At 39.5% G+C, this 25,215-nt stretch overlaps 1 protein-coding gene across 2 annotated transcripts in view; it reads right to left on the bottom strand.

The window, feature by feature from the left end:
• The window catches only part of HHAT (hedgehog acyltransferase), a 1,153,474-nt gene that overhangs the window by 917,489 nt on the left and 210,770 nt on the right, over window positions 1-25,215 (bottom strand). For both annotated transcript variants that reach the window (XM_053712382.1, XM_053712383.1), the window contains one exon: window positions 6,070-6,264. In XM_053712382.1, coding sequence (XP_053568357.1) covers window positions 6,070-6,264 — 195 coding nt within the window. The remainder of the gene's footprint in view (window positions 1-6,069; window positions 6,265-25,215) is intronic.

Here is a 25,215-nt window from a genome sequence, read left to right as displayed (position 1 = left end):
GACAGCATAAGCAGGCTAATATATTTGTAGTAATCCCCTGTAGCCATGATACACCTGATATTATAAGCAGTTTACAGAGTAGAGTGAATACCTGTCACTGACAGCATAAGCAGGCTAATATATTTGTAGTAATCCCCTGTAGCCATGATACACCTGATATTATAAGCAGTTTACAGAGTAGAGTGAATACCTGTCACTGACAGCATAAGCAGGCTAATATATTTGTAGTAATCCCCTGTAGCCATGATACACCTGATATTATAAGCAGTTTACAGAGTAGAGTGAATACCTGTCACTGACAGCATAAGCAGACTAATATATTTGTAGCAATCCCCTGTAGCCATGACACACTTGATATTATAAGCATTTTTCAAAATATAGTGAATACCTGTTACAAACAGCGTAAACAGGCTAATATATTTGTAGGAATTCCCTGCAGCAAGGATACAGGAGACAAAGATACATCTTGATATATACTAATTAATACTAACAAAGAACACAACAGATTATAGATCGCCATTACAACTATATAACAACATAACAACAAGTATCTATATAGAAGAATCTATAATGTCAGTAAACCGCTACATTCAGCTGCAATATTAGCCTGAACAAAGACCTAGTATCTAATATATGATTGAACTATACAATAGTGGTAGTTATAACATTTATAAATAAGCATTATGTGTAATCAGGTTTTTACCTATCGTGAGTAACGTGTTAATTACTCTATAGTTTAAGCGGAACTCCTACTCCCCCCAATACCTATAATAAGCTACGATACTTACAATACTACTCTCCTAAGACAATTATAAGGTGACATTTATCTCAACTATGGATCTATACATCCTAGGTTGAAGATTTATTCTCATATTATATTATCTGCACAAAGATTATCTAGTGCGCTGATAATTATAACCAGACAATCACCCTGTGTTTTTAATATGTGCATGTTTGTATGTGGATTTTTATTGAATTTCCTAATAAAGGTTATATTTTAAGTATTCAGTGTACACCACTCCAGAAGTGTATTTCTTATTAACATTGTCCGAACACATAGCCACCCCCATCTTAGGATTGTGAGCGCTATATAGCTGTACAAAACTATCAATCTAAGAATTTTTTTTTTCCCTTCAAAGTAAATTCAGTACACAGCACCGATGCCCTGCAAAAATTAGTGTGATTCTGACCTAGCTCAGACCACAATATGTTATAGATAGGGAATCCTAAACTTATCACCTTAGTAGTGTCATTAGTACTTTAGTCTTTTTTCTTTGTCAAAGATAGACAAGGTTGCACAGAGTAACACATTAAACCAAGCGTTTATTGAAGAGGTGGTAAAGACACCGGGTCTGCCTTCACTAAAATAACAATATTATATACCAGATAAAATGTAAAGCAGATGATAGTACGTCACAATTACATAGATATCAACCATATCCCCTACATGCTAGCATGTATTAAAGCTGGCCAGCAAACAGTCCGTGTGGTTATCCGGGCTCTTACTCTGCTACTATCCGGGCACTTGAGTGTGAATACACGCTCCGGTAGCAAGATTTAAGTCCGATCTTCTATGAATAAAGCAAGACTAAAAAGGGATTTCCAGCTAGACCGCGTAATCAAAACACACTGCTGATGGGGTAATAATGGTTGCAAGACTTTAACCACATGGCTTACTTTCACCTTCCTGGATTCATGAGGTGGATGCCATTCTGCTGCAATTTACCTCCATGATCTTATATTCCTGTGATGCTGATGCGAGTCTTCACTTGCTAAACTCTGGTAAAGGTGGATGTTGTGAACAGGTACAATCAAAGCCGCTTCACCTGATACATCTGACGAAGCCTCAATTTCAACCCAGAAAGGGGAGGGGCGAAACGCGTAATGTTTGGATGGTAACTTTGCAGCGTGGAGAACGCCATCAGGTGAAGCGGCTCTGATTGTACCTGTTCACAACATCCACCTTTATCAGAGTTTAGCATCATAGGAATATAGGATCATGGAGATAAATTGCAGCAGAATGGCATCCACCTTATGAATCCAGGAAGGTGAAGGTAAGCCGTGCGGTTTAAGTCTTGCAACCGGTATTACCCCATCAGCAGTGTATTTTGATTATGCGGTCCAGCTGGAAATCCCTTTTTAGTCCTGCTTTATTCATAGGAGATCGGACTTACATCTTGCAACCGGAGAGTGTATTCACACTCAAGTGCCCGGATAGTAGCAGAGTAAAGGGACGGTACCTGTTTCAGTTTACCGGAGCATGTTTATTACACTAAGAGCCCGGATTACCACACGGACATTTTGCTGGCCATCTTTAATACATGCTAGCATGTAGGGGATATGGTTGATATCTATGTAATTGTGATGTACTATCATCTGCTTTACATTTTATCTGGTATATAATATTGTGATTTTAGTGAAGGCAGACCTGGTGTCTTTACCACCTCTTCAATAAACGCTTGGTTTAATGTGTTACTCTGTGCAACCTTGTCTTTCTTTGGTTCATATTACCTTATATAGAACCCCCTCTCTCTCTCTAAGTGTTAAATATTTATTTAAGACTGTTAGCACGTAAATAATACTAGATATATATATATATATATATATATATATATATATATATATAGACACACACACACATCTTAAGATCATTAAAACCCCTGAGACTTTAACGAGCCACAATGTTATTTAAAAAAAAAGGTAAACACAGATAAGTGTAAAGTGATTTATTTGACACATGCAGCACTTCTTAATATGTGGCAGCACTGATTTTATGCATCATTTTTGCCCATTCCTTTCCATAATTTTCTCTATAACTAAAATCACATACTTTGTATTTGACAAATATATATTATATATATATATATATATATATATATATATATATATATATATATATATTAGTGTTAAAGCCTGTGTACACGGGGCCAGGTATGTTCGTCATAGCACACACTGATCCTTAACGGGACACTGAACCCAAATTTTTTCTTTCGTGATTCAGATAGAGCATGACATTTTAAGCAACTTTCCAATTTACTCCTATTATCAATTTTTCTTCATTCTCTTGGAATCTTTAATTGAAATGCAAGAATGTTTAGATGCCGGCCCATTTTTGGTCAACAACCTGGGTTGTTTTTGCTGATTGGTGGATAAATTCATCCACCAATAAAAAAGTGTTGTCCACAGTCTGAACCAAAAAAAAAGCTTAGCTGCCTTCTTTTTCAAATAAAGATAGCAAGAGAACAAGGAAAAATTAAAAATAGGAGTAAATTAGAAAGTTGCTTAAAATTGCATGCTCTATCTGAATCACAAAAGAAAACATTTGGGTTCAGTGTCCCTTTAAGGCCAGGTATGTTTGTCTCGTCTGGCGCAGTCTCTACTCACACTAATCCTTAAGGTCAGGCGCAAGCAGTCTCAGGGTCAGGTATGTTTGTCTCGTCTAGCGCAGTCTATACTCACACTGATTCTTAAGGCCAGGCAGGTGTCTCGTCTCGCACAGTCTCTATTCACACTGATCCTTAAAGGGACACTAAACTCAATTTTTTTCTTTCATGATTCAAATAGAGTATGCAATTTTAAACAACTTTCTAATTTACTCCTATTATCAATTTTTCTCCGTTCTCTTGCTATCTTTATTTAAAAAGCAGGAATGTGATGCATAGGAGGCAGCCCATTTTTAGTTGAGAACCTGGGTTATGCTTGCTTATTGGAGGGTAAATGTAATCCTCCAATAAGCAAGCGCTATCCATGGTGCTGAACCTAAAATGGGCTGGCTGCTAAGATTTACACTCCTGCTTTTAAAATAAAGATAGCAAGAGAACTAAGAAAAATTGATAATAGGAGTAAATTAGAAAGTTGCTTAAAATGCCATGATCTATCTGAACCAGGAAAGAAAAAAAAATTGGGTTGAGTGTCCCTTTAAGGCCAGGCGTGCAGTCTCAGGGTCAGGTATGTTTGTCTTGCGCAGTCTCTACTTTGCATGACTGTGTCAGACAAACATACCTGGCCTTTAATTATATAGCACATATATATATATATATATATATATATATATATATATATATATATATTAGGGCTGGGCGAAATGGGTAAAAATTAAAATTGCGAGATTCCTCTTTAAAAGAAAGGCAAATTACATGAAGAATAAAGGGAAGGGATCAGTGTTTAAAAGTCAACACTTCTTTTACTCAGGAAGTGCTCCGCAATCACTCAAAGTACTCACACCCCATAATCCCAGTCAATACTTCAGGGTAACAGCTTACTCAACCCCAGGCGTCTGGCTCCAGTAATGCCGTTGTGTGCGCTGTTGCGTAGAGGGGCTCCGTGTCTTGAGATGGTATGTGGTTCACAATCCACTGGCCCTCCTCTCGTCTGTTAGCGTCTCCGCTTCTCATGTACACACAGACGCTTCCAATGACGTCAGCGTTGGGGGAGGAGGAGTAAAGTTAGGTGACCGGGTGGTGCTACGGAACTCTGCAGGAAGGTAAGGATTAACTGGATAATAGTAGTACTGTAGAAAGCAACGATCCACACTGTAGAAAGCACTAAGGCTGCACCCGCTATGTTCTATCCTTGGAGCTTCTGTTTATGCTTTTAAACAAATTTTGAATAAAGTGTTTTTTTTACCCATTGAAGGAGTGGATCATTGCTTTCTACAGACAAATGACATAGTCTATCCTCTGCGGGGAGAGCTTGGGGCCAACTTAGTGCCATTACTGAGACCATTGAGCGCTCCACAAGGTTCTGGTTCCAATGTCAGGATTAGGCTTTCCCCTGTTAGTTCAGCAAATCATGCAGAAGGTGGTCCAAGAGTCCAGACTTAGAAGCTTGAGTCCAGACAGCCATAGTGAGAGGGGAGAGAAGGTGCTTGCACAGGGAGAGACAGGCCCGGTTAACTCGGCAGCGGAGGGCTAGCCTATATGAGCCCCCTCCTGTACGTCATAGGGGATGGGGCTAAAAATTGCATACTCTTGCGGTTTTTAAATCGCAGCGATTAATCGCGGTTTTAAACCGCATATGCAATTAATCGTGAAGCCCTTATATATATATATATATATATATATATATATATATATATATATATATATATATATATATATATATATATAAATCCTCCATATCTCAAAAGTAAATCAATATAAATTTTTGCTTAGCGTGTACTTGCCTAGATGTGCTGATTTTCTATGCAAAAAATTATATTGATGTATTTATATATATACTGTGTATATATATATATATATATATATATATATATATATATACATACACACACACATAGTATCTCACAAAAGTGAGTACACCCATCACATTTTTCTAAATATTTTATTATATCTTCATGTGACAACACTGAAGAAATGACAAGATATGTATTAGTGTGAGCTGCACTTTCACGTGAGTTGCACTTGTATGGAAAAAGGCCTGTATCTCAAATGAGTTTGATACCCCTGATCTACTGTAGATGTTTAAAGGGACAGTCTAGTCCAAAATAAACTTTCATGATTCAGATAGGGTATGTCATTTTAAACAACTTTCCAATTTACTTTTATCACCAATTTTGCTTTGTTCTCTTGGCATTCTTAGTTAAAAGCTAAACCTAGGAGGGTTATATGCTAATTTCTTAGACCTTGAAGGCCGCCTCTTATCTTAATGTATTTTGACCGTTTTTCACCACTAGAGGGTGTTAGTTCATGTGTGTTATATAGATAACATTGTGCTCACGCACGTTGATTTTTCTAGGAGTCAGCACTGATTGGCTAAAATACAACTCTGTCAAAAGAACTGGACAAAGGGGGCATATATTAGTATAACTGTGTTGGTTATGCAACACTAGGGAATGGGTAATAAAGGGGTTATCTATCTTTTAAAACAATAAAAATTCTGGTGTACACTGTCCCTTTAATGTTTGAAGATATAAAGTCTCACAATGGGTCTATAAAGTTTTTGCATCTAGTTTCTGAAAGTCCTGCTTTTGATAACTGTGATTTGTCAATTGAGATTACTCTTCCATTGCATAAATCAAACCGATACACCACACTAGGGCAATAAACTAATTCAAAAGAAATATATTACCTGCACATTTTCCACCGAATTTTCATGTAACATTAAAAGCATAAGCATAGAGCTCAGCCATGTTATCCATGGACTCTTCAGCATTGCAACTATGTAGGATATACATATATTCAAGAATATTATTGTGAGACCATTTGTTCCCAAAGCAGTCCAGCAAGCCAGTATACCGTACACCATCAGAAACCATGGACGGTGCTGTAAGTCAGAAAATAACCATTAATAACAATCATCTGTATATTAGGAACAGGAAGGATATACACAAGTTCATCAATACATACTAGTCACTTTTTTATTTACCTTATTAAAAGTGAGCCGTTAATAATCTCTTAAATTTAAAGGGACAGTCTAGGCCAAAATAAACTTTCATGATTTAGATAGAGCATGTAATTTTAAACAATTTTCCAATTTACTTTTATCACCAATTTTGCTTTGTTCTCTTGGTATTCTTAGTTGAAAGCTTAACCTAGGAGGTTCATATGCTAATTTCTTAGACCTTGAAGCCCACCTCTTTCAGATTGCATTTTAACAGTTTTTTACCACTAGAGGGTGTTAGTTCACGTATTTCATATAGATAACACTGTGCTCATGCACAAGAAGTTATCTGGGAGCAGGCACTGATTGGCTAGACTGCAAGTCTGTCAAAAGAACTGAAAAAAAAGGGCAGTTTGCAGAGGCTTAGATACAAGATAATCACAGAGGTAAAAAGTATATTATTATAACTGTGTTGGTTATGTAAAACTGGGAAATGGGTAATAAAGGGATTATCTATCTTTTAAAACAATAAAAATTCTGGTGTACACTGTCCCTTTAACTAATTTTAAAACCATATGACATTTTACAAACTGATGATTTTTCCTGTATTTGTCTTGCGGAGAAGTGTGACAAATTGTGTTTGTATCATTTACACATCACAGTAATAACAGCTGTTGTATTTTTCTTTTAACACTCACAATGACACTTAGCTATGTGATAACATCAAACTGCTCATGAAATCTTTGCCCTCTTGCGTTCCCACAGCATTACAAATACTATCTCTGCACCATTTAAACACAGAAAATGCTACAGAATAAATCATATTATGGCCTCATCATACAAGTGTTATAAGAGGGACGATGAGCGCAGCCATTGTGTGACAGGCGGACAATCATGAAGGAGGGCTGCATAAATTGGAAACACATTTCTATGGATGACAGAGTGTATTGTACGTTTCATAGTAAAACTGATAGAGAATGTGATAATGTATAGCAGGGGACATTTATGAGCTGCAGCTGGTTTTTAAAAGCTAAGCTGACCTAAGAACAAACTAGTTCAGGCAAGATTCTAAAGTGACCCCCAGTTTGCCAAATAGGCATAGTGAGCAAGGGACAAACACATTTGTATATTGGCCGAGATGGGTGAGAGCTCGTGTAGAGTGTGTAAAAATAAGTTAAATATAGAGAAAGAAAACCTCACATGGGTGGAGAAAAAATATAGAGGAAAAAGATCATACTGGTTAACAGATAAACAACTAAAGACAGCCAAAGAAAGTATGTATTTGAGCCATCTCATATTGACATTACAGACATTACTTTTACTAAAATATTAGTAGACAAAAAATAATAAGAGCCAGAATTGAAACACAAGCAGAGTATGAGTAAGGGGAACAAAATAGGGGAAGAATGAGAATATTATGTGTTAGTAACAAATGTGATATGCCTTAGTCACTAAGTAGCTAAACAGCTATTTAATGTCTAATTTATAGGTTACAGAACAAGCTGCACAACACATATTGGGCTCTTTTTATCAAGCCCGTCTCTAAATTTAACATGCAGGTTCGCATAAGAGAATCTGCAGTCGGGATTTATCAAGTAGGTGTCATTAGAGGTGGAGATTTTCAATCTCCCTGGTCTCTTCCGACCGGGGAGATTGACAGCTCCTGCCCCTGCATGATTGGCAAAATTTGGATGTGAATTTGGGACCACTATCAGACACTATAGTCTCTGGTAAACCATGCAGCCGGATGATCTCGCACAGGAAAATAGTAGCTGTGTGATCTGCATTGGGTACCCCCTTGGTGGCAACAAAAACAAAATGTATGCTTACCTGATAAATGTATTTCTTCAAGATGTGGTGAGTCCACTGGTTCATCTGTAATTACTGTTAGGAATACCACTCCTCACCAGCAGGAGGAGGTAAGGAGCACCACAGTAAAAACTGTTAAGTATCACTTCCCTACCCATAAAACCCAGTCATTCGACCGAAAGTAAATGGAGAAAAGAAAGCAATACAAGGTGAAGAGTTGTCTGAGGTTTAACATAAAAACAAGCAAAAACAAAAGCAAAAGGGTGGGTCCGTGGACTCACCACATCTTGAATAAATAAATTTATCAGGTAAGCATTCATTATGTTTTCTTCTAAAGATGTGGTGAGTCCACAGGTTCATCTGCAATTACTATTGGGAACCAATATCCAAGCTAGAGGACACAGATGAATAGGGAGGAAAAGAAAAACCAGTACAGTATGTCTAAACGGAAGGCACCACCGCTTGAAGAACCTGTATCCCAAAAGCAGCCTCAGCAAAGACAAAAGTATCAAATCTGTCAAATTTTGAAAAGGTATGCAAAGAAGACCAAGTTTCGGGCGCAAATAAATGCCGCAACTATAGAAATGGGTTGAAATTAGTTGCTATATGTTTAAAATTGATCAAATTTGTATTTGGTCAGTTTAATATAATGATAGACATAAAATTGGTAAATATTATCCTTTATTTAAATACAAGTTTATCTGTAACAAGTTGCTCTATAAAAAGTACAAATGTTCTTCTAAAAACAGTTCGTTGGAATTTTGTAAGAATTCTTGTTAGAATTTAAAAAAAATCTAAAAAAATCTAAAAAAATTCTTATTAAAGATACATAAAGATCATATATTGGTGTAGTGAGAATTTCAAGTGATTGTGTACGGAATATGAGATGGGCTTCTAGTGTCTATGTATGTATCGGTCTTACTCTGAGAGGTGCATAAGTTCTTGGAAAAATATTTTCCTATAGATGTAGTTAATAATGATCTGTTTGTTTATAAACGCAAAGACACCTAGATACCTCCCTAATAGCCAGAAAATTCTGAGTTCCCCCCTGATGGTTGATGTATGCCACTGAAGTTATGTTGTCCGACTGGAATCTGATGAACTGGCTTAAAGCCAACTGAGGCCAAGCCAACAGCTCGTTGAAAATCGCTCTCAATTCCAAGATGTTGATTGGAAGTTGTGACACCTCTCAAGTCCAAAGACCCTGAGCCTTAAGAGAGTTCCAAACTGCACCGAAGCCCACTAGACTGGCTACATAGTCACTATCACCCAAGAAGGTCTCCAAAAGGAGGTGCCTTGATTCAGGTTGTCTAAAGACAACCACCATCGAAGAGAATCCCTTGTCTTCTGTTCTAGGGATAACCTCTGGGATAGATCTGTATAATCTCCATTCCAGTGGCTGAGCATGCACAATTGCAGATCTCTCAGATGAAACCGAGCAAGTAACATGATGCCCATGGCTGCCACCATTGGATCGATCATCTGCATACTTTGGGCAACAGAAGGACGAGGCGTCCCCTGTAAAGATCGGCAAGACAATGTGAGCTTGTTTGTTCTGGTCTCCTTAAGGAAGATCTTCATCAGGACTGAGTATATGACAGTCCATAGACACACTACTCTTGTTGCTGGAACCAGAGAGCTCTTTTCCAGATTCACCTTCCACCCGTAAGACCGGAGGAAGGACTGTAACCTCTCTGTGTGAGAAGTTGCCTGAGAAAAGGAGGGGGCCTGGACCAGAATATTGTCCAAATAGGGAACCACCACCACTCCTTTGGATCTGATCACCGCTAGGAGTGCTCCTAGCACTTTTAAGAATATTCTGAGGGCCGTGGCAATGCCGAACAGTAAGGCCACAAACTGAAAGTGGCGATCTAGAAATGCAAACCTCAGAAATTTGTGATGACCCCTGTGAATGTGAACATGTAAATATGCATCCTTCAGGTCTATGGTCATCATATACTGACCCTCTTGGATCAAAGGATGGATCGTCCGAATTGTCTCCATTTTAAACTTTAAACTCCATGCACATAGAGGCAAAGAGAGTGATACTCAACAGTTTTTACTGTGGTGCTATTTGCCTCCTCCTGCTGGCGAGGAGTGGTATTCCCAACAGTAATTACAGATGAACCTGTGGACTCAACACATCTTTAGAAGAAATGGGCCATTTTAGAAAAGCGATCTACTACCTTGAGCAGGAGGTAAATCAACTATCAAGTCCATGGCTATTTCAACCCATGTTCTGTTTGGTACAGGAAGTGGTTGTAACAAACCTGAAGGGGGTTGCCGAGAGTGTTTATTGACTATACACACAGAAGAAGAATGTTCATAAGACATATCTTTTTGCATGCCAGGCCACCAGAATTGTCGACTAATTAACTCTTATGGATTATGTCCTTCCAGAAGGTCGTCATGGAAAAAATGAAGTACCTCAGAGACTATAGTGGAAGGCACTACAACCTTGTTATCCTGAATCTAGAACTCTAGAAGTATGTTGACGGATAGTGTCGAATAAGGAAGCTTAGATAGCTATGAAATGTCCAGTTTTAGACTAGTGGTAGGCTCTTATTCTATTTCACATTTTCCCCTTGTAAATAGTAATGGGATATAAGCCAGTTCAAGCAAATGTCTCCACTCCTCAAAGGCTCTTTTTATAGAAAGTAGTTCTCTATCCCCCACATCATAGTTTCTTTCTGCTAGGGAGAGAACTTGAGACAAAAAGGATACAGGGTGGAGGTAATCTTTGTCACCAGCACTTTCTCAGAAGTGTTGACTTCAATGTAGAAAGGCTTCCTTGGTTCAGGTAAAATCACGATGGGTGAGGAGGTGAAAACATTTTTAGGTTATCAAAGGCTTGTTGTGCTTCTTTTTGGTGAGGGCTGTAATAAGTTAAATACGGGAAATATTTCATCAATTTTCAGTAAAAAATTTAAAAACCCACAAAGCGTTGAATAGCTTTCTTACTGTCAGGAGAGGGCCAGTTTATTGTAGGTAAAATTTTCTTGGAATCCATACAAATTTCTCCAGGTGCTAGGACGAAGCCTAGGAATTCTACTGAATCACTGTTAAAAATACATTTATCCAGTTTAGAATATAAACAATTATTTTCTGGAACAAGGTAAGCATACACAGGTAACAGGTAAGTATGCTTGGCTTACAGGAACCAGGAGAGCATATGCAGGTGCAAGGTAAGTATGCCAAACTCCGGGACAAGGTAGGTTAAGGCAATAACTCAGCCCAGAGTGATGGACTGAATGAGTTTTTATAGGAGCCTCCATGTGGGAGTTTCCAGTTCTTAGGACATGGCCCCTTTAAATCCAGGCAGCGTGCAGCTGCATGCGTCTAGAAAGCTGCAGCAGCAGCTACAGGAGTTGAGTCTCGGCTTTCCTCCATCTGGGACGTTAAGACCAAAGAACTCAGTGTTTGCAGCGACTGGCAGCTGGTAAGTACCTGACAGTATGAACATTTTTGTTTTATTCTATAAAACTACTGACAGCATTTCTCCCAAATTTTAAATAAAAATTCTTTAATTTAGAGCATTTATTTGCAAAATATGACAAATGGTCAAAATGATGAAGTGTTTTCAGACCTCAGATAATGCAAAGAAAAGTTCAATACTAATGTTTTAACTTGGCATGAGTTCAGAAATCAATATTTGGTGGAATAACCTTGATTTTTAATTATAGCTTTCATGTGTCTTGTAATGCTCTCCACCAGTCTCTCACGTTGCTGTTGGGTGACTTTATGGCGCTTCTGGCACAATAACTCAAGCAGCTTAGCTTTGTTTGATGGCTTGTGACCATTCATCTTCCTCTTGATCACATTACAGATGTTTTCAATGGGGTTCAGGTCTGGAGAATGGGCTGGTCATGAGAGGGTCTTGATCTGGTGGTACTCCATCCACACCTTGATTGGCCTGGATGTGTGGCATGGAGCATTGTCCTGCTGGAAAAAAACAATCCTTGGAGTTGGGGAACATTGTCAGAGTAGAAGGAAGCAAGTTTTCTTCCAGGATAACCTTGTACGTGGCTTGATTCATGCGTCCTTCACAAAAATAAATCTGCCTGATTCCAAGTCCATTTTTCAGTTTTGACCAACACCTGGTCGTCAAATGGTTGGACGGAGACCTGGAGAAGCCTAGAAGCCACAGTGTCTCGCACCCACTGTGAAATTTGGTTGAGGATCAGTGATGATCTTGGGAGTGTTTTAGCAAAGCTAGAATTGGGCAGATTTATCTTTGTGAAGCAAAATCATACAAGAATCATAGGCACAGACAGTGTTTCAGTTTTAAAATGCACAACCCCCATATCATTTGGCATTGATCAGTGTTCGGAAATTCCTACATATACTTCATATTTATTATTTTTCAAATTTATTTTCTCATATTTGTTTTAATCTATATTCAATGAAAAGAAAAGCTGCAGTTCTGATGAGGAAAAAATGCAAAGCTAAGATCTATTTTTCAAAACATTGCACGGTGCCAATAATACTCCTGGCAAGTAAAATTATCAAACCATATGCAATTACTGGTTCCAGAATCTATTTCCAAGTATTATTTTTTTTGCATTGCAATGAATTATACAATGCCAGCTTTTGAAATAAAACACAATCTATACTGTAAAATAAGCTAACTGTAAGCAATAACAGTAGGAGTGATGTCTGTGTGTCCTAAGCAGATTTTTTGCAGAGTCTTATTTATAAATCAGACTGATAGAAAGTTTGTACATTCTGGTCACATTCTGAAGGAAATAAACAAAACATTAGGGTCTATTTTAGCCATATTAGTATCAAGGAACTGGCCGTCATTAAGCATTAAGGTCACCCAATAAAATGCACTGTAAAGCATGACATGGAGTAAAGACCAGTAGTGCAGGTAGATCCAGGGTTCAAATGCAACTCCCTTCCCCTCCATGGAATGTGTAAGTACAGCTGCTTGTCATTTCCATCTGGCTACTAGGCTTAGTTCCACCCCCCACCCCCACCCCGATCCATGTGCAGCTAATACGACCAAAGATCAAGTATATGAAGCATTCAAGGGCTTAAATCACCCCTGTCTTTTCTGGTCAATTCTAAAGAAACATACAAAAACTACCGCCATCCCCCGCATTGCAAATACTATAATAACCCTATTAACCCCTAATCCACCGCCCACCCACATCGCCAAAACTAAATTAAAAGTATTAACCTCAAATCCGCCGCCCACCCACATCGCCAACACTAAAATAAATTATTAACCCCTAAACCGCCGGCCACCCACATTGCAACACACTAAATTAAACTATTATTCCCTAAACCTAACACCCCCTTACTTTAAATTAATCTTACAATATAACTACCTTCAAATAAATAAAAATTACCTGTGAAATAAAAAAACCTAAGATTAAACTATAAATTAATCTAACGTTACTATTTAAAAAAAACAAAAAACCTAAATTAGAATATTAAAAAATCCTAAAGCTACGAAAAAACATAAATTATGCTTACATAATAATTTAATTTCCATCTGTGGGAGGAAAATCCACAGCTTCATTCATTACTTGTGGGAATTAAGAACCTGGCCACCAGGAGGAGGCAAAGACAACCCAGCCAAAGGCTTAAATACCTTCCCCACTTCCCTCATCCCCCAGTCATTCTGCCAAGGGAAAAAGGAACAGTAGAAGAAATATCAGGGTATAAATGCGGCCAGAAAAACAAAAATACATTTAGGTCCGCCCACCAGAGAAACGGGCGGGAGCCGTGGACTCTCCTCCTACAGATGGAAATGAAATTATAAGGTAAGCATAATTTATGTTTTCCATCTTAATGGGAGGAGAGTCCACGGCTTCACTCATTACTTGTGGGAAACAAATACCCAAGCTCTAGAGGACACTGAATGAAAAAAACGGGAGGGCAAAGGGAGGCAGACCCTAAACTGAGAGCATCACAGCCTGCAAAACCTTTCTCCCAAAAGTCACTTCCGCCGAAGCAAAGACATCAAATTTGTAAAAAAATTTGCAAAAGTATGTAGGGAGGACTAAGTAGCCGCCTTACAAATCTGACCATAGAGGCCTCATTCTTAAAGGCCCATGAAGAAGCCACAGCCCTAGTTGAGTGAGCCGTAATCCTCTGAGGAGGCTTATGTTCCGCTGCCTCATAGGCCAAGCGAATAATGCTCCTCAACCAAAACGATAGGGAAGTGGAAGAGGCCCTCTGCGCTTCCCTGAATACACCACAAATAAAGACGGTCTGTCTGAATTCTTTTGTAGCCTGAATATAGAACTTCAAGGTTCGAACCACATCCAAATTGGGAAGTAACCTTTCCTTTGAAGAAGAAGGGTTAGGACACAAGGAAGGAACAACTATCTCCTGATTGATGTTATGATTCAACACAACCATGGGAAGAAATCCCAACCCAGTGCGAAGAACAGCCTTATCTGCGTGAAAAAACAGGTAAGGAGGCTCACATTGCAAGGCCGCCAACTCAGAGACTCTGCGTGCCGATGCAATAGCCAATAGAAATAAAAACCTTCCAGGAAAGAATTTAAATGTCAAGCGAATGCATAGGCTCAAATGGAGCACTCTGCAAAATCGTAAGTACCAAGTTTAAGCTCCAAGTGGTAGCGGAATTCCTAAAGACAGGCCTGATCCTAGACAGAGCCTGAACAAAGGACTGAATATCAGCAAGCTTCTTGTGTAACAGTACAGATAAAGCCGAAATCTGCCTCTTTAAGGAACTGGCGGCAAGTCCCTTCTCCAACCCATCCTGGAGGAAGGACATGATCCTGGATACCCTAAACTTATGCCAGGGACACCCACGTTCCTCACACCAGGACAAGTAGGTCCTCCACACCTTATGATAGATGCGACAAGTGACCGGTTTCCTGGCTTAAATGAGAGTATCAATCACTCTCTCAGAAAAACCTCTCTTGGCTAGGACTAAGCGTTTAATCTACACACAGTCAGCCTCAGAGAATCGAGATTTTGATGTAGAAAGGGACCCTGAACCAGCAGATCTCTGCGACAAGGTAACCTTCATGGAGGAGACAATGAGATCCCCACCAAATCCGCAAACCACATCCTCCGCGGCCATGATGGAGCAATTAGAATAGCCGAAGCTTGCTCCTGCTTGATGCGGGTCACTACTCAAGGTAGAAGTGGTAACGGTGGAAATATGTAGACTCGGTTGAACTCCCAAGGCACTGCTAAGGCATCTATCAGCTCTGCCTGGGGATCACTGAACCACGACCCATATCTGGGTAGCTTGAAATTGAGTCTGGACACCATGAGATCTATCTCCAGCATCCCCCATCTGATGCAGATCTCCGCAAACACCTCGGGGTGGAGAGACCATTCCCCGGATGAAAAGATAGTCTGCTGAGAAAATCCACTTCTCAGTTGTCCACACCCGGAATGTGGATCACCGATAGCGAACAGTTGTGGGTCTCCACTCACTCCAGAATCCGAGATACTTCCCTCATGGCTAGGGAGCTTCTCACCTGATGGTTGATGTAAGTTAATGTTGTCCAACTGGAAACTGATGGATCGGGACAACCCCTGAAGGGGCCAAGCCCTTAGAGCATTGAAGATCGCTTGAAGTTCCAGAATATTGATCGGGAGGAGCAACTCCTCTCGAGTCCACCTGCCCTGTGCCTTCCTGGCACCCCAAACAGCTCCCCATCCTGACAGACCTTGCAGTCACCAGGCCGAATGGTAGGGCCAAAAACTGGAAGTGTTGGTCCAGTTTGAGCTAGTTTCCAAGATTGAGCTGGTTTCCAAGATCCCTTGGACTGCTCGGTTTTTGTGGCAGGTTGCTGGCATCGCTCCTGACATGGACCTGAGTGCAGAAAAGCAGGCAGCGAAACTCGTCAGCGCTGATTGCTTATGGAGCTGTTAATCTGACCCGGGATGGGTTCACAGAAAGACTCTCCCTGCATCTCCGGACTCAAGGCAAGCGGCTGCTCCAAACTCTCATGCCGGCCCTGACTGTGGCTCAGGGTGATGACGTCACAGACGCCGCCGTGGTATTGGCAGAGTCAGACAGGTAGGGCATGCGGTGACTGGGTGCAATGCCTAAATAGGCAATGAATTGATTGCCACAATCAGCAATACAAAAATAGAGCAGGCAGCACCAGCATTAAATTTCAAAAAAACTCTTTATTTTCCTTGAAGGCTAAACATGTGTGACACAGAATGAACGTCTGACGCGTTTCACGCCCCCTAGTGGCGTTTCATCAGAGACAACAGGTGTTCCTAAACATGGCCCTCTTATACTTGGACATATTAATTGCATGTTTAACCCCTTAATGTAAAAAACAAACAAACATTAAAAGTATATGTGATTAACATAAAATATGCTACAGTGTACATTATCCTATGTTCATTAGAGCTGAATCAAATTGAAAGAACAATTATTAAGTTTACATACAAGGCTGTTTTGAAAATTAATCTCCTATCTTGCTGATATCAAGGTATTTAAATATTTCTTATATCCTCTACATAAATAATGGGAAATCAACCTTATTATGTTTGATAGATTATTAGATATTATTTCCAAAAATACATACAAGGAAATTTTACAGTAGACTATTTGTTCCATATAAATTAACCCTAATAGTCCCACTGCCTAAATGTTTTAGTCAGGCCATTAGGAATTATTCCTGATACTAAAATGTATACAGGAAATTTATCACAATAGACTGTATATTTTGTATAAATTATTCCTAATGGATTCTTCAGGTATGAGAGAAGTAGGTACCACATCAAATTACTGCTCATCTCCCTCTTATGATATCCCTTCTACTTATTAAGAGGGTCTTTATGCCAAATACTACAGCTTGCTAATTATATGAAGTAGCTAATGTCCCATTCCAGGTTCAGGCCATCAGGAATTCTGGTTTTAAGTTGGTAAATCCAGTATAATTCTTTCCTGTCTAAAATTTTTTACCTGTACCCACCTCTTAAAGGGACCTTGGCTACATCAATAATTTTAACCTTGAAATTTCCTTCATTAGTGAAATGAACTAGGTTAAAATGCCTTGCCACTGTGGAGTCTTTATAATAGTTTTTAACATCATTAACATGTTCTCTCACCCTCACATTGACTTCTCTCGTCGTTTTTCCTACATATTGGATTTTGCAAAACTTGCATTCCAACAAATACACTGCAAATTTGGTTTTGCAGTTGGCATAAAATGAAATTTTGTACTCATGTCCATCTACTGTAGATTTAAATATAGTGGCCCTTTCCATCATATCACGTCAGACATGTCCTTGCTCCACATCTGAAACAACCTAGTTTCCTTAACCAGTTCTCTCCCCTACTGGTCTCTCCACTAGTGACCATACTGGGAGCTAGCTTCGCAGCCAAAGTTACAGACTTTTTTGACACAAACCTGCAATTCGATATATAGTTTTGCAGAATATTATCACCACTTAATATTGACAAATTCTTCTTCAATATTCCAACTATATCAGAAAACTGATTGGTGTATTCTGTTGTGAAAACTATGCTATTATCGAATTGCAGAGAAGAGTCTTTGTCGTCCATGGATGTAGTCCTATTTTTCAACATTCCAACATCCTTTTTTGTCTTTTCCAGCTTTGTGTAGTCATAGCCTCTAGGGGTCAATCTCACAGTGAGTTCATCCGCTTGCTGGGAATAAATTTGATCATCATTAGTATTCCTTTGCAGCCTAATGTATTGTCCTCTTGGAATTGCCTTAATCAAATAGGGGGGATGGCATGAGCTCGCATGTAAAATAGTGTTACCTGCTGTTGGTTTACGAAAAGTTTTAGACACTATCATTCCGGTCTCTGCCACCCCCTCCAATGATATATCCAAAAAGTCAATACATCGATGGCTATGACATCCTACAAACCTTAGGCTCATCTCATTGTTGTCAAGAAAGGTTAAAAAACTCTGAAATTTATTGTCATCCCAAGGCTCATCAATGATCATGATCAGATCATCAATGAACCTTTTATAGTGGCGTATATTGCCAGTAAACAGTGCATTTTCGCTGTTATAAAGATATTTGGCCCCCCAATACCCTACATACAAGTTGGCAAAGCAGGGGGCAAATTTTGCCCCCATTGCCGTACCACAACGCTGGAGGTAAAACTTACCATCAAATGTCAAAAAGTTATGGGTGAGCACAAACTCTAAAATTGCACATATGTAAACCTTAACTTCTTCATCATACGCTGTATATTTATCCAAAAAATACCTCACAGCCAAAATCCCCATGTTGTGTGGGATGGCTGTGTATAGGGATACAATGTCAACTACCACCCAGCAGTAATTCTTACCCCACCTAATACTCTTGAGACCTTCCAACAAACGAGATGAGTCTCTCAAATAACTAAACAACTTTTTCACTATCGGCTGAAGTATAGAATCCAGCCACTCGGAAAGGGGTTCAAGCAGGGACCCAATGCCCGACACTATCGGTCTTCCCGGTGGCCGTATTGGATTTTTATGTAATTTGGGCAGATAGTGAAAAAGTGGCGTAATAGGAAATTCAGGCACAAGCACTTCCACATCCTCAGGCTTAAACACCCCTAGATAGATACCATCATCCAACAGAGATAATAATTCTCGTTTAAACATAATAGTTGGATTTCCACTTAGAGGAGTGTATGTGTGAGAGTCATTTAATTGGCGCTGGGCTTCATCCAAGTAATCATTTTTGTCCAAAAATACAATATTCCCTCCCTTATCGGAGTTTCTAATGACTATACTTTGATTCTCTCTGAGGGAGTCCAGCGCCAACTTTTCAGCCCTTGATAGATTATTTTTAACCTTCTTTTTTGTCAATGATAGATTCAAGATCTCTCGTTCCACTGTCTTTTGAAACAGATTCACTGCACCTCCCCTAAACTGAATAGGGTAAAACTCTGAACCATACTTTTTGGGTCCTTTCGGGGCAGTTTCTTCAGACAGTACATCATAAGAACTCTGTAAGTCTATCATTGTACTTAACACACACGCATCCTGAAAGGATACTTCCTCCTCTGGTTGTGTCTGAGTGTTGTCCTGTTTCTCAATATTAGTAATGTTGTCTGGTTGTAAAGCAAAAAATCTTTTCAAGGTCAACTTGCGAACAAACCTGTTAACATCTATTAATGTATTAAATGGTGAAAAATCTTTTGTAGGTGCAAAACCCAAACCCCTGCTAAGTACACTAATTTGATCTTTTTTTAACACACAAGAAGAAAGGTTAATGACATTTAAGTCCAATTGTCCCAATTTTTGTGTTGTTATTTCTTTTTTCTTTTTCTTTTTTTATCTTCTGACCCGTCTAAAGGGACCTTGGGACCTTTCTTGGACTCTTTCTTATTATTCTTCTTCTGTTCTCTGGGTTCTTTTGACCTTGTGGATGACCCTTCACTTTCAGTATCCTCCGCACTGGTGACCTGTAGAGAATATAAAGAAACAGAGGAGGAAGAAGAGGGAGAGGAAGAGGGGGAAGGGGAAGAAGATGACTCTGCTGATTCCATTGGCTCCTGCCCGGATGACTCAGCTTCAGTTGATGAGAAAAACACTTTTTTAGGCGTTTAGGGTTAATTTATATGGAACAAATAGTCTACTGTAAAATTTCCTTGTATGTATTTTTGGAAATAATATCTAATAATCTATCAAACATAATAAGGTTGATTTCCCATTATTTATGTAGAGGATATAAGACATATTTAAATACCTTGATATCAGCAAGATAGGAGATTAATTTTCAAAACAGCCTTGTATGTAAACTTAATAATTGTTCTTTCAATTTGATTGAGCTCTAATGAACATAGGATAATGTACACTGTAGCATATTTTATGTTAATCACATATACTTTTAATGTTTGTTTGTTTTTGACATTAAGGGGTTAAATATGCAATTAATATGTCCCAGTATAAGAGGGCCATGTTTAGGAAAACCTGTTGTCTCTGATGAAACGCCACTAGGGGGCGTGAAACGCGTCAGACGTTCATTCTGTGTAACACATGTTTAGCCTTCAAGGAAAATAAAGAGTTTTTTTGAAATTTAATGCTTTTGCTGCCTGCTCTATTTTTATTATACATATGGAGTCTATTCCTACATTAGGATATAGCTCGATGTACCTGCCCTACCGATATGTAAAATCAATTTCACCAGCTGGAGGTTATAAGAGTGTGGGTATTCAAAGCAAGCTAATCTCTACGAGTTTCATCTTGATAAAGGCCCCTGGCGGCTGAAACGCGTAGAGATTAGCTTGCTTTGAACACCACCACTCTTATAACCTCCAGCTGGTGAGATTGATTTTACATATCGGTAGGACAGGTACATCAAGCTATATCCTAAAGTAGGAATAGACTCCATATGTATAATCCCTGTCCCATGATCCGGTAATATAATTCAATCACTGTCACTGACTATCTTGATCCAGTCTGGAACGGTAAAAGCTGATATCGTAGTACACTGGTGCTACGCTACGGATCACTACCGACATTGTAAACCCTACCGATATGTAAAATCAATCTCACCAGCTGGAGGTTATAAGAGTGTGGGTGTTCAAAGCAAGCTAATCTCTACGAGTTTCAGCTTGATAAAGGCCCCTGGCGGCTGAAACGCGTAGAGATTAGCTTGCTTTGAACACCACCACTCTTATAACCTCCAGCTGGTGAGATTGATTTTACATATCGGTAGGACAGGTACATCAAGCTATATCCTAAAGTAGGAATAGACTCCATATGTATAATCCCTGTCCCATGATCCGGTAATATAATTCAATCACTGTCACTGACTATCTTGATCCAGTCTGGAACGGTAAAAGCTGATATCGTAGTACACTGGTGCTACGCTACGGATCACTACCGACATTGTAAACTGGAACTACATCCAGACAGGACGGATACTCTGAAACAAAAATCACAGACTGACTTGTTTCAAAAATTGGAAAACGGATCCTGGAAGCGGACACTTGAATAAGGTTGTACGAAAAAACATTTTGACGTTAGTCAAACTTAACACATCTAAGGATATATAGTGGAACCCTTAACAAAATCTAGGACTGGTGATTACCGCTACAGTTATAAACACAAATGTATCATGTGTAGTTTGTTACAATTTGTCAATATGTATGGTTGATCAACATTACATATCAAGTAATATTGCTTATTTTTTTAGATGCCGGCATCAAATTAAGATTAGATTTTAATGTAATGAATTGATTTTAATCTTCTTAGTTTATTTTAGACTATTTTATGTGAGACTATTTTATGTTAGATTTATGCAAAGCTGTGAATAATTTATATTAAATACATTATTTACTACTATAAGTTATTATCTGATAGATATTTTGAAGTTGTTATTTGCTACGAGGTAAAATGCAACGCCCTCTTACTGGGTCATAGTGCCCTAGAGATAAAACCTATATTGTTCGTTGAGACCTTTATAAAGGTTATTCAACCCTTTACATCTAGAAATAATTACTGTATAATACATATTTGATTAATACACTAGTATACACCCATTTTGAACTTATAACATCATCGACATATTCTTTTTATTTAAACACTTATGCTTATATAGACACATCATAGTCCCATAGCTCTTAGCTGTTTAGCGCTATCCCAAATCCCCCTTCTCATTTTGAAATTGTAGGTGTTTTTTGAGGTTATATCACCTATTCTGGGATTAGCAAAAGAGATTGAGTGTAGCATCTTAGAATAAACCTTTGATCTTTCTCTCTACTTGAATGAAGAGCTATCTTCAAGCGGGATAGTTGTGCGCTTAGCGAGCATGGAGATAGCACCACCCACCTTAGGAATGGCCCCCCACAGCTCAAGCTGAGAGTCCGGAACGGGGAACAGTTTTTTAAAAGAAGTAGAGGGAGAAAAGGACGAGCCAAGTTTCTCCCATTTGTTCTTAATAATTTCTTTGAGCAGGCGGATCCACCGGAACCTCCTCACAATAAGCACAGGAATTAGATTTGGTTAAAGAGGGAGTACCCTCTAACATATCAGAGTCCTCCATAGCTTGTGCTTTTATTACGGACTAGATAGAAATTAAATGGCACCTTTATACCCCAATGGCCGGGGCACTCACTACCTCCTATGACCCGGACCACAGAGAAAACGCTTTGTCTCCTGCAACCGCTGGTCAAGAAAGAGGATGTTAAAGTGGCCACAACCGGTCACATGGAGTGCCATGCAGGATCGTCCCTGCGCTAGCAAGAAAACGCGCCAAAAAGGCTGCGTCGATATCTCTCTAAGGAAACCTGACTGTTCACACATTGACAGAGCCTCATCTCACACATGTCACAGCATTAAACACAATAACGAATATGCATAAGTCCCCCCCCTATTCAATAATCCCCTTCTGAGGATATTAACCCTTGATTATATACAGATAAAAGAAGATACACTGACCCTGTCTTCTAGCATTATCAAATGTGTATAAATGAAATGAACTTACCAGAATCTATGCCGTGGAACAGGAACACGGCTTTTCAAGTGTGACAGGGTAGTAGCATCGCTCCTGACATGGACCTGAGTGCAGAAAAGCAGGCAGCGAAACTCGTCAGCGCTGATTGCTTATGGAGCTGTTATACTGAGCCGGGATGGGTTCACAGAAAGACTCTCCCTGCATCTCTGGACTCTAACTTTCATCCAAGCTCTCACTGAGAGGCTGACAGGACTACTTAAAACTCCAGTCCCATGCCGAAGAGTACTACCCTCCATAAGAGACTACTCAGAATCTTCAGACACTTCTCTGCCATCCTCTGTGATGAAAGGCAAAGAATGACTGGGGGATGAGGGAAATGGGGGAGGTATTTAAGCCTTTGGCTGGGGTGTTTTGCCTCCTCCTGGTGGGCAGGTTCTTAATTCCCACAAGCAATGAATGAAGCCGTGGACTCTTCTCCCATTAAGAAGGAAATAAAAATACCTAACATTACAAAAAAACCACAAAAATTACAAAAAGTAAAAAAATTAAGATTACAAAAAATAATAAACAAAATTATCCAAAATAATAAAAATTAAACCTAATACCCATATAAAAACAAACAAGCCACCCCAAAAAAAACACCCCCTAAGCTAACAAACTACCAATAGCCCATAAAAGGGAAGTTTGTAGGGCATTGTCCTGAAGCAATCAGCTTTTTTACCTAAAAAATTACAAAGTCCCCCCTAACAGTAAACCCCTAATTGCTTATGGAGCTGTTATTCTGAGCCGGGATGGGTTCACAGAAAGTCTCTCTCTGCATCTCCGGACTCTAACTTTCATCCAAGCTCTCACTTATAGGCTGACAGGACTACTTAAAACTCCAGTCCCATGCCGAAGAGTACTACCCTCCATAAGAGACTACACCGAATCTTCCGACACTTCTCTGCCAACCTCCTGTGACGAAAGGCAAAGAATGACTGGGGGATGAGGGAAGTGGGGGAGGTATTTAAGCCTTTGGCTGGGGTGTATTTGCCTCCTCCTGGTGGGCAGGTTCTTAATTCCCACAAGTAATGAATGAAGCTGTGGACTCTCCTCCAATTAAGATGGAAATTAAAATACCTAACATTACAAAAAAAAACACTAAAATTATGGGGGGAAAAAAATACAGATTACAAAAAATAATAAACTAAATTATCCAAAATAATAAAAATTAAACCTAATACCCCAATAAAAACAAACAAGCCACCCCAAAATAAAAACACCCCCTAAGCTAACAAACTACCAATAGCCCTTAAAAGGGACTTTTGTAGGGCATTGCCCTGAAACAATCAGCTTTTTTACCTAAAAAAATTACAAAGTCCCTCCTAACAGTAAACCCCCCACCCAACCAACACCACAAAATAAAACCTAAGCTACCCATTTGTATGGGCATTGCCCTTAAAAGGGCAATCAGCTCTTTTGCGCCCATAAAAAAAAAAGCCCTAATCTAAAAAAAAAAACACCCCAAAAAAAAAAAACACTAACCCCAGAAAATATATTCACTGTTCCTGAAGTCAAGGCGGAGCAAAGTCTTCATCCAGGTCGGCGAATATCTTCCAGGATGGCACCATTTTCCATCTTCTTCCCGAAGGAGCGGAGCGGTCTTCATCGTTGCGCGGATCAGGAGCGCTGGTCCTCATCTGGAGCGCTGGTCCTCTTCAGCGGCGAGGGTCTTCAGCAACGTGGATCCTCTTCATGCGATCGTCCGCTGCACACTCAAGCTTGAATACAAGGTACCCCTTTTATATTGGAGTACCGTTGCATTCCTATTGGCTGAAATTTTCAAATCAGCCAATAGGATGAGAGCTGCTTAAAGGGATAGTAAAGTCCAAATTAAACTTTAATGATTCAGATGGGACATGTAATTTAAAACAACTTTCTAATTTACTTTTATCATCAAATTTCCATCTTCTTCCCACACTCGTTACTCACAAAACTGCTCCGTTGTCCATGGCTGTTGGGGCTCTCCATTTTGAAACCCTCCAGTTCCAGGTGTTAAACTCTCTGCATTTTCCGGTTGTTCTGGGTTATCCCTGGCTCCAAAAGCACAATCCCAGTCTAGACTGGCGCAGGTCCGAAATTTTGTCGTGGTCTCCGCAATGTATTTCCACTTGACTTCGGAAACCAGTTAAAGTCTTGTGCACTTCTTCGGTATCTCAATTGCCAGAGGAGTACCGAGAGTTCCTAGACGTGTTTGACAAGGTGCGTGCCGGTACATTGCCTCCTCATCGGTCTTACGATTGTGCCATAGACCTGCAACCCGGAGCCATTCCTCCTCGGGGCCGGGTGTACCCTCTGTCTGTTGCAGAGAATTGTGCTATGGAGGAGTATGTTGCCGATGCTTTGTCACGGGGAATCATCCGCAAATCCTGCTCTCCTGCAGAGGCTGGCTTCTTCTTATGTATCGAATATAGGAGTCTTAATCATCTTACCATTAAGAATGCTTACCCTATTCCGCTCATTACGGAACTCTTTGACCGCCTCAAGGGAGCTACGGTCTTTACTAAACTTGATTTGAGAGGAGCGTACAATCTCGTTAGGATTAAGGAGGGTCACAAATGGAAAACAGCATTTAACACCAGGAGCGGGCATTATGAGTATCTTGTAATGCCCTTTGGCCTATGTAATGCTCCTGCTGTTTTTCAGGAATTTATTAATA

The sequence above is a fragment of the Bombina bombina genome, chromosome 4 (assembly GCF_027579735.1).
Source record: "Bombina bombina isolate aBomBom1 chromosome 4, aBomBom1.pri, whole genome shotgun sequence".
NCBI classification, from domain to species: domain Eukaryota; kingdom Metazoa; phylum Chordata; class Amphibia; order Anura; family Bombinatoridae; genus Bombina; species Bombina bombina.
This window is presented reverse-complemented; position numbering and strand designations above follow the sequence as displayed.